Source organism: Prinia subflava, chromosome 4 (genome assembly GCF_021018805.1).
Source record: "Prinia subflava isolate CZ2003 ecotype Zambia chromosome 4, Cam_Psub_1.2, whole genome shotgun sequence".
Classification (NCBI taxonomy): Eukaryota; Metazoa; Chordata; class Aves; order Passeriformes; family Cisticolidae; genus Prinia; species Prinia subflava.
Genome location: NC_086250.1, coordinates 13,554,576 through 13,564,098, shown reverse-complemented (window position 1 = coordinate 13,564,098; position 9,523 = coordinate 13,554,576). Strand labels below are relative to the sequence as shown.

The 9,523-nt window shown below is 47.3% G+C and overlaps 2 protein-coding genes across 3 annotated transcripts in view; one reads left to right on the top strand and one right to left on the bottom strand.

Moving 5' to 3' along the window:
• Nucleotides 1–3,752: 3,752 nt before the first annotated feature.
• Nucleotides 3,753–8,921, bottom strand: RAB19 (RAB19, member RAS oncogene family). The gene is made up of 3 exons (XM_063395565.1): nucleotides 8,587–8,921; nucleotides 7,556–7,739; nucleotides 3,753–5,545 (listed from the first exon to the last, which is right to left on the bottom strand). The coding sequence occupies exons 1-3, from the start codon at nucleotides 8,779–8,781 to the stop codon at nucleotides 5,280–5,282; spliced, it is 645 nt and encodes a 214-aa protein (XP_063251635.1). The 5' UTR covers nucleotides 8,782–8,921; the 3' UTR covers nucleotides 3,753–5,279.
• A 57-nt stretch (nucleotides 8,922–8,978) lies between these two features.
• The window catches only part of SLC37A3 (solute carrier family 37 member 3), a 31,031-nt gene continuing 30,486 nt past the window's right edge, over nucleotides 8,979–9,523 (top strand). Inside the window, exon 1 of one of the 2 annotated variants that reach the window (XM_063395564.1) lies at nucleotides 8,979–9,066. The gene's annotated coding sequence lies outside the window, so the exon portion shown is untranslated. Of the gene's footprint in view, nucleotides 9,067–9,125; nucleotides 9,493–9,523 lie in introns of those variants that run through there. The other variant, XM_063395563.1, reaches the window with a different exon arrangement.

The window sequence follows — 9,523 nt, the reverse complement described above, 5'->3', positions numbered from 1 at the left end:
TTTTTTTCTCAGGGGCTGAGTAGCCGAGGGAGGAAAGGAATGTACTTTGAGCAAGTGACACTTTAAACTGATAAAAGGGAGAAAAGAGCAAAAAATTCAAGCCTCCCTTTCCTACATGGTGAACTTACATTGTAACATCTTATTGGAAAGCTTCATTCAAATGTGAGTTTGTAACAGAGCTGTGTGCTGATAAGATGGAAAAAGGTAATGAACTTAGCAGCCAGAGCACACACAAGTGAGCTTGCTTTCATAAGGAGTGGTGTGCTTTACTCCCTGCCGGGGTGCACTAGAGCTTCCTCTGTGCATGTCACAGAGGAGACTGAGAACACCCAGATGAGTGGTTTGCTTTGGTGGAGGCTGGTGGGTGCAGCTACTCTGATGTGTTCACATGCAGCATGACAAGTGGTTCCTCTTGCTTTGAACTGTGTTGTGGTTCCTGTTGTGCAGGTTCAGGAACCGCCTGTATTTGTCCCCAAGCCAGCACTGCTGGGTGCCACTTCCCTTCTGAACCGTGCTGGGCGAGGCTGGTTTCTAAACTGGCTCCACCAGCCTCAGACTGCGACAGCTGAAAACAGTAGGGCCTCTGAAATAAATATGTTAGGCTGCTATGTTTTTTCTGTGTGAGAACAGGAATAGATTCAGTAGAATTAAGCTTATAATGTAAGAAGATGGAGGGTGACAACTTCGGCTGTGCTACATTCTCTTCAAGGAAATACTTAAGGTACAGAAGCTGAAGAGGCCAATGAGAGCAGTATCAAGATGAAAAAGGTATAAAGTCCATAAACTTCCACCAGCAGAATCTTAATTCCAAACCAAAAATCTTTAGGAAAAGATTGACATTCATTTGAGGTGCCTTGACTTTACTCCCTAGGCCAGAATATACACATTTGGTTTGATACACACTTTTGCCTCTTGTGGAAAGTGCAGAGTAAGTGTGCTACTTGTTCTCACTGCTCTGAACATAATCATACAAGGTAAGAGCACCTGTTACAACTTCTGCTGCTTCAGTTCAAATGGTGGTAGCACAGCTGGCCTTTGTGGCCCAAAGTGGATTGTAATCTTTGAGGAAATACCTGGTTCATCTAATGAAATGCAAAGTAACTTTCCTGTTACTGCAGGTATAGAGAAGACTTGTATTTGGAGGGCACCATGAGCTATGGAGCTTTGTTCATGTTTGGAACAAAACTGGTGCAGATGAAATTATTAATGCTTGCAGCAGCTTAAAACGGGGGAATTCACATGTAATCCTTTAGGATTGAGACACAATACAGGACTGTGCTGCAGGGATCAAGTAGCTACAGTCAATTTAATTGCTAGCATTAGAAAGGCACTGAACTGTAGTTGTGGAGGTTAGCAAAACTAGACTTGGGAGTGAAAACGGTATAAGCAGTGATGTTCATGGACACAGCAGTAGCAAGGAAATGCAGGATTGCAAATAGGCTGAACTCTGGTTATCCATGGACGTGTGCTGTTTGTCACTCACTGTCAAGCCAGTCAGCCCCTGCTTGGCAACAGCTTGATGAGACTGCATTGACAGGAGCTGTGCAGACAGCTGTGTGAAGGTTCATTTACAACAGCAGCATTGAGAAAAAGGGCTTTAAATAGATTTTTGAAAGCCCTGCCCATCTGAAACTGAATTCCTATTTCAAGGTGAAGTACTCGAGGACAAAGGGGCTCTTGGCCTGTCTAGAACTATTCTCAAAAGAGTGCGATATCCCAGCACTGCCTGTTGGTGTAGTTCCACTTAACACATAGGCTTAAACTTCAGGAGCCAGTTTGCTGGACAATGACTGTTTGGGCTCCTCACAAACCTGCAGGCAAGCGTGGGGTCCTGGGAGCTGAGCCAGGAAAATGCCTGCTGGCACCCACAGGGGCAGGGGCACCTGGAACAGCGCTGCCCTTGGAGCACTCACCTGCCTGGGGGAAGCTTCACTTCCAGTTCCTTGTCCAAAACCACAGGCATGCATCTTCTTCCAGAAAGAAGGCTCCAGCACAGAGTGTTCCACCTCTGTTCAGCATCTGAAAATTGTCTCCCTTCCAACTATAGTTACACATTAACTGGAATGATTAGATAAGAACCTCAGCATTTACCTCTCAGTAAATGAGAGCCTGTCTCCTGCATAAAATGCAGAGCTGTATCACATAGGCAGTACTGTGTGCCTTCCACATCACTGGGCTGCTGTTGTGTTGGCTTTTAACTAGTCAGCTTCCAGGGGGTGCCAGTTTGGTACATTTTAAAATATTTCTAATTATTTTTATTACCCTGTTCCACCAATAGGTAATGCTTCTTCTCATCTGGCCTGGCTGTGACACCAGTAATGCAAGTAATGTGCCACAGCAAAGACTCAAATACTTCTCAGTATTCCCAGATACTTCCCAGTATTCCCAAATACTTCAAGCTGAATGTGCAGCTCTTAAAACTGAAACCTGTGGGGCACGGATAGTTTTTAAAACAGTGTTGTAGACAACCTTATAACCCTTTGTACAAATGCATTAATGATGTTGTCAAGAAGCACTTGGAATTTGGCATATGATGCTGGGGTGTACAGACCATTAACAGAAGGCTCCATAGCAGTTACTTCTACTTTGCCTTGTCATAGCTGGGTGTTTCCATCTGCTCTCTAATGGGGAAAGGCAGAACAACTGAGATTATGCTGATCTTCTATTTTAATTTAGTGGTTATCACCAGATTATAGTCTAGAATATGCTAGGTATAGCCTAGAATAGCAGGCTATACTAAGGGGATTTTTTAAAAGTTCATAGCTTGTATTCTCTCGTGAGTAACAGCATTACCAATATACTCTGAAGAACCTTATTAGCAAGTGCTGCTCTTTACTCATGCAAGGACAGCTGGAAAAGCAACTCTGGAAACCATTCAGTGTAACTGCCCAAAGGCCTCATGGAAAATGCCAAACAGAACCAACCAAAAGAGGTCACGCTCCTGGTTTAGCTACACAATGGGTAGGTGTCCAAGACTAAGCTTCTTGGAGGAGCAGGAAGCCTGTTAGACCTGTTAAAGGAAAGGGAACAGTCGCAAGCCTGTTCTCCCTGATCCTGTGTTGCACAGCTTCCTGCCAAAAAGGCCTTGCTTTGCCAGGAGCTCCACACGTGTGGGGAGAGAACAGCAAGAGCCCTGTGACCTGGCGGTGCTGGGCACTCAGGATCACATTAGCCTGCACAAGTCTCCATACTGAGGGTAAGTAAAATAACTTCATACAGCAGTGGCTAGTTAAGATGGTAAACACAATGAACCATGCAAAGTTAACAGCTGGTACCATCCTTCCTCTAATTCTTGACCAATGAAAGATTGTAACTGGACATGAAACCAGTAGTTTTTTCTATTGCAGTCTTCTGGAAGATACTACCAAAGAAAGTAAAAATTATGGATTACAAACTACTACTAGGAATAGAAATATTAAGCTTACATTTGACTGCTCTTGTAGTGTCAAGAGCTGTAGAAACTTGTTTGGAAGCTGGCTTGCCACTTTGAAAGGCTATAGTATTTGCTGTTGCTTAAATGTGCAAACCAAAATGCAACTACTGGGCTAGTAAAAATGAAGGAGGATTAAAGATTTAAAAAGTAAACATGAGAAGGAGGATGCTTGAAGATGAAGCTTTCTCCACAGCAGGCTAGAGCATGTAAGATTACTCCTTCAGCTTACAGAGCTGAATTAATCCTTGCTCTTTCCATGTAATAGCAAAGAACCTGGCCAGAGAAAGCATTAAGAATATTAGAAATATTTCCCAGACTATTATTCAATGATTCATTCTTCTTTATTTTTTGTGCTTCTAAGACAAGATTTTCCAGCAGTGCTTGCTACATGTTTTTCCTTATTTTCAAGGACTTAGGAAACAGGGGCAGCCAGCCATTGGGTAAGCTGGCAACACTCCAGCCTTCCCAAGGCTGCTTTGCATGTAACACAAACTGTGTTTTACCATTATAGAGTTTGAGTTGCAGTTTATAGCTTAACAGTAACTAAGGGATACACCTTGGTACATGTGGACTGCTGTCAAAAAAACTTCCTCTGATATTTCTTTCCTCCTCCTCCTTCCCTGTTTCCATCTACTGGGAAAAAAAAAACCCTTGCAAATAACAGAAAAAGAAAAAACCTCAAAACCCTCACCAAAACAAAACAAAATAAACCCAGCCCAAACCCTTCATTCAGTTCAGGTATACAGGGAAGTGAGCCCCAAGTAGCAGAGCTTGCAATTGGGAGGAGCAATCCAAGACCTTCCATTGCTCCCACCATGTTCAGTCTCCACAGCAGCAGCAGATCTACTCACCTAGGGCAGCTCTCTGGTGCAGCCTATACCATTGCCTCACTGGTCTAACACACTTTAATTTTTTTTTTTTTTACCTAATTTAAACCATCTCACCCTTTGCTGAGTTTAACAGGAGCTTGCATCCATCCTTCACACTCCTTTGAAAACCTACAGGGATACTCTCAAGTTGCCATTGGACCATCACACAAGCTACAGGAGGCTTTTGGTTAAAATCAACACATCAAAAGCAAATGAGGTTAGCAGGGAGGAATGAAAAAAAAGTCCTTTGACTGGAAGCTTTGCTGCTCCCAGCAAGTCCATGTAGCATGATGGAGATCAGTGCTGGAAACAATCCTGACTATTACAAAGCAAAGTGGAAGGCAACTTTTCTCACCCCAGGAAGAAGTGTATCATATTCTGCCTGCTATGGCAGCCCAGAGATGTCTCCAGGTTTGTCTGGTGAGGAACTCAGGGCAGATGTGAAATGCTGTACTCTTCCACAAACGATATTAAGCTCCTTGGGATTGGTGGCTACCTGCCTGACATCAGGAGAGCTCCTAAATTAAAGTTTAGGCAGGAGTGGGTTAGTGCTGTCCAAGCGTGTGTCAGACTTTTTACAGCTACTGGCAGAGAGCAAAGTGCTTGTACTTAAAACCAGCAACACAGCTTAGAAGGGTCAGTGCAGAACTCTGGTGCAAATTTATCTTCTGACAAAGCCAGAAAGACATGTAAGGAAGTAATTAAAGGTAGTATTTTTTATAGTTCTCTTTGGTTAAGGCAAGGGCTGGGTGCTTCCTGAGTCTTCTCATCTCAGAAGTTCACATTGCTATGTTCAAAGCAACCTGTGCTACCAACAGCAACAACAATCTCTGAAAATACTCACAAGCCAAACTGCAAGGTAGAAACATCAAGAGAGATGGCTTGAGGCCACATAGAACACTCTCATCAACTGAACACAACTGAACCAAACAGCCTCAGAAGAATGGCAGTTTCTAAGTTCTCCCTGAAGTCTCTCTTCAACAGGAGCACTGGGTCTTCTCCACACTTGGACTCGCAATCACTGGCCTGGAGTCAAGACTGAAGCTGTTTGGAGGGTTCTCCCCATGAAGCTGTAAGGTATTTCGGGCTATCAGCTCCTTAGCCATTAATATGAACACCTCTTCTATGTTTTGAGCTTCTTTTGCTGATGTTTCCAGCACAGCTAAGAGCCCGTGCTTCTCTGCCAGGGTGCAGGCATCTTCAAACAGCACTTGGCGCTTGTCCAGAGAATCCGATTTGTTCCCTTAAAACAAGGCAGAGAGAAGCTTCAATCACTTAGTCTTTCAAAAATTTATTTTTAAATGCGATGCATGAATTCAATTTTGTTAAACACCAGATTTATGTTAGTAGGAGTAAGAGTTACTGGATGGAACAAGATGTGAGTACATCAGAGCCACAAATATAGACTGTGGTTTAAAACTGCAGCAAATCATATGATAGCAAATGAGATGAAATCCAAGAAAAAACTAAAAACCTGTGTTCATCTAAATACTTTGTTGGAGGTAAAGGATGATTTGGAAGCGACTGCTGGTCCTGTTCCCTAGTGGTTTTAAATGTTAAGTAGTGTTTAAGTTGAATACTTTTTTACAAAAATCTTTTAGGATGATGTAAAAAGAAAGGCAAGAATTCAGATCAGCTATCTTAATGCCTAAAATATATACTTGTTTCTGCATGTATAAACTTGCAGCACTTCAGTAAAAATCTATCATGAAACACCTCAGATGAAATACTTTGTATATTTAGGCAGTTGCAGAACATGTGGATTTATCAGTTCTAGCAGCTGACTGAAATTTATATTTGTAATTTCAAGACAATGCTTCATCAAATTAATATCTTGAATATATATAAACTAACTACCCTCCCAAAAAGTCCCTTTTAGTATTTCTAAAAACAAATAAAAACAAAACCAACTACCACAAAAAAAAAAAAAACCCAAACAAACAAAAACCAACAAAACAACCCCCCCAAACCCAAATAAATAACAACAACAAAAAAAAACCCCAACAACCCAAAACCCCCCAAAAAACAGCCAAAAAAACCCCCCAGCTTGAGGGTTATTTGCCTTCTTAAAAGCAACCAACCCACTTTTTCCTCCTTCAGTTCCTTCAGATAGGAAAGTGAGGTTTCTTAACCTTAACCTCCTGCTAGAAAGGTGTATAACATGACTAAGCGGAATTAAATGTACAACAACTTCTGCCAATGTAAATAAAGCAAACAGCACCAGCTTTGGAAGAAAGCACCAAGCTGGACCCTTAACAAATGCTTTATTTTTAATAATTTCCGAACTTATCTCTAAAAAAAACCCCAACAACCGCCACCACCCCCACCACACAGAGATAAGTCTCGTTCTTTAGATTTATGACAGAAGTTAGAAAAACCCGGCCAAAGTACAGTGATTTACACCTCCCCTGCCCCCAGTTCCGAGCACTGCATTAGACGCAGGTCAGAATTTATGGTTTGCTTTTTCCAGAGGAAAGAGAGGAGCAAGCTCCGGAGCACAAGCACGGAGGGTGCCGCAGCAGAGGCTGCCCCAGCCCCGCTGCTGAGCCACGGCAGTGGAAATGAAGGCAATAAAGGCTCTGGCGTTCACCACACCACGGCTCTCATTTGCAGCCGCTTCCTTGGGGGAAGGAAGAGCAATAATAACCACGAAACCCAAGGGAAAGGAACGGCGGCTTCCTACCAGCTCCATTCCCGGCAATTCCCAGCCAATGCTTTCCTCAAAGAGGCAGTTTCCTGAGCGCCAGCGGAATGCAAGCAGACTACACCTCTGCAAAAGCCTTCTCCCCATCGATTGTCTTACCTGCTCGGAATCCCATTACAGAGCAATGCATATCAAGAGAACAGAGAGGAAAGATGAGAACCAGGAGTCTGTGCATTCCCCTTCAGCTTGAATTATTGAGCTCCTACATTCCCGTGCATCAGGAGTATAGCGCCAGGCTCACAGCGATTCTAACCTCGACAGGGTGGTCCCTGCCTCCAGCCCGGCAGCAAAGCTTGTGGTGTTATTCCAGCAACTGAAAAAAGATTTTACTGTCCCCAGTGGGTTCCGTCCTGTTAGGACCAGGCTATGACTTTCCTCGTGTTTTAAAGCTTAGGCTGAATTGACACACTTTGTGATCTATTTTAATTAGAGTTGAATTCTTCCTTAATGCATAGTGTATAGATGCCTCAAGTAGTGGTAGGAAACGAGGGAGATTTTATATTCTTATTAAAAATCTACGTAACAGAATATTTAAAACTAAAATCCTACCAATTAACATCATGACCAAGTTTGCAGCACCATACTTTTCAATTTCATGAATCCAGTGAGGAATGGATTCAAATGTGGACCTCCTAGTAAGGTCATAGGCCAGGATGGCCCCATGGGCACTCCTGTAATAAGACTGGGTTATTGTCCGGAAGCGCTCTTGACCGGCTGTGTCCCACACTTGGATCTGTAAGAGAAAGGACAGCAGGTGTAAAGACCAGGGAATACCACTTTCCTGGGTGCTTGCCCTCAGCATTTGAAGCCCTTTGTCTAGAAGGCAGCCAGACCTGTCCCAGCACACTCTACTACACCAGTGCTTTCCCCTCTCGAGGTCTGAAAAGCCATTTACAAGCCTGTAGAGTCAATCTACACAGACCAAAGAGAAAGCTACAAGGGTAAACTCAGCTTTGCAAGGAAGCCAAGAAATCCATTTTCAACAACTGTAGTAAAAGATAAAGAATATTACAGCTTTTTAATAGCAGAAGAAGAGCAAAGAACCCTAATACAGGACTGGGCAGAGCAAATCTGTATAAAGGCCAGGCATCCTAACTTTCATCTGCACACAGAGGGAAGTTCTAGCTGACAATTTCTGCTGGTGTTTGTCTTGGAAACCTTCTTCCATCAAATTAAGCACACATCAAAGTGGAGCCTTTGCAAACTTTGGGGGTTTCCCTTCCTTGGTGTCCCAAACCCCCACAGCTCTGGAGGGAAGAGACACCCTCTCCAAACTATAGCCGTCTTCCAAAGAACTCTCTGCAGGCAAAGCACAAGCCGTCTCCTCAAGCAGAGGCAGAGAAGTCACGAGAGCATGTACCCAAATTAGGGTGACTGCTTCCCTCGGGGCATCTTCCCGAGAGAAAGCTCCCCTGGGAAGCAAACAGCCCTGGTTGGACAGGCAGTCAGCTTCTGCCAGCTGCCGCCGGCAGGGCCGAGCAGGAGGTGCTGTCCGTCCCGCCGCCTCCTGGCGCCCGCACGGGAGGGTGGCACGGCCGAGGTGTGCTCGCCACGAGGCTCGCCTCGCCCCCGCCACCGACCTTGACTTTCTTGCCGTCGATGTCCATGGAGCGCACGGTGAAGTCGACGCCGATGGTGTTCTGCTGCTTCTCGTGGTACTGCCCCGTCTTGAAGCGGTGCACCACGCACGTCTTCCCCACGTTGGAGTCGCCGATCAGGATGATCTTGAAGAGGTAGTCGAAGGCATCGTCCGCGCCGGAGCCGGGGAACGGCATCGCGGCGAGGCGGGCGGGAGGAGGAGCCGCAGGCCCGAGGAAGGAGCCCCGCGCCGGGCGCTCACCTGCGGCGCTGCCCTGCCGGGACAGGTAGCGCCGCCCTGGCCCGCCCCGCCGCGGGGCCGGCGGGAGCTGTAGTCCGCCCCCTCCTTTCCCTTCCCCGCCCGCCCCGGGCTCGCCCCCGCCCCGCTCAGCCCGGACTACAGCTCCCGCCGCCCCGCGGGGCCGCCCGGAAGAGCCGCCCCGCCCGCCGACTTCCTCCGGCCGCGCCGGGCGCCGCGCACGGTACGCGGGGCCGGGCGCTCCCGGGGCTGGGGCGGCGGTGCGGGGCGGGGGTGCGGGGCCGGGGCTGTGGCGGAGCCGGGCCCTGCCCTGCCCTGCCCTGCCCTGCCCTGCGCTGCCCGCCCGGCTCCGCTCCCCGCCCCGCCGAGGACGGGGCCCCAGCGCCGGGAGGGAGCCGCGTCCTCCCCCTCGCCCCCTCCTCGGGCCGGGCGCGGAGCGGCGGGGCCGGGCCGGGCTGGGCCGGGCTGGGCTGGGCTGGGCTGGGTTGTGCTGGGCTGGGCCGGGCGGCCGTGCCCGGGCCTCCCCGGCAGCCCGGATCGCTCTCGGAGCATTGGGGTGCTCGGGCAGCCCCTTGTGCTCCTCCCGGACAGCATCCGGCCGGGCATCCGCGGTGACAGATCTGCTTGTGCTGGCTGCGGAGGGCCCTGGGTGGGTCCGGGGTTGTACCACTGCTCTGTCC

Excerpts from the sequence above, each read along its gene's own strand:
- RAB19 (XM_063395565.1), bottom strand. The coding sequence starts at position 8,781 with ATGCCGTTCCCCGGCTCCGGCGCGGACGATGCCTTCGACTACCTCTTC. Across the intron at positions 7,740-8,586 it reads TCGACGGCAAGAAAGTCAAG|ATCCAAGTGTGGGACACAGC; the intron begins GTCGGTGGCGGG and ends TTTCTCTTACAG. Across the intron at positions 5,546-7,555 it reads CTTGGTCATGATGTTAATTG|GGAACAAATCGGATTCTCTG; the intron begins GTAGGATTTTAG and ends CCTTGTTTTAAG.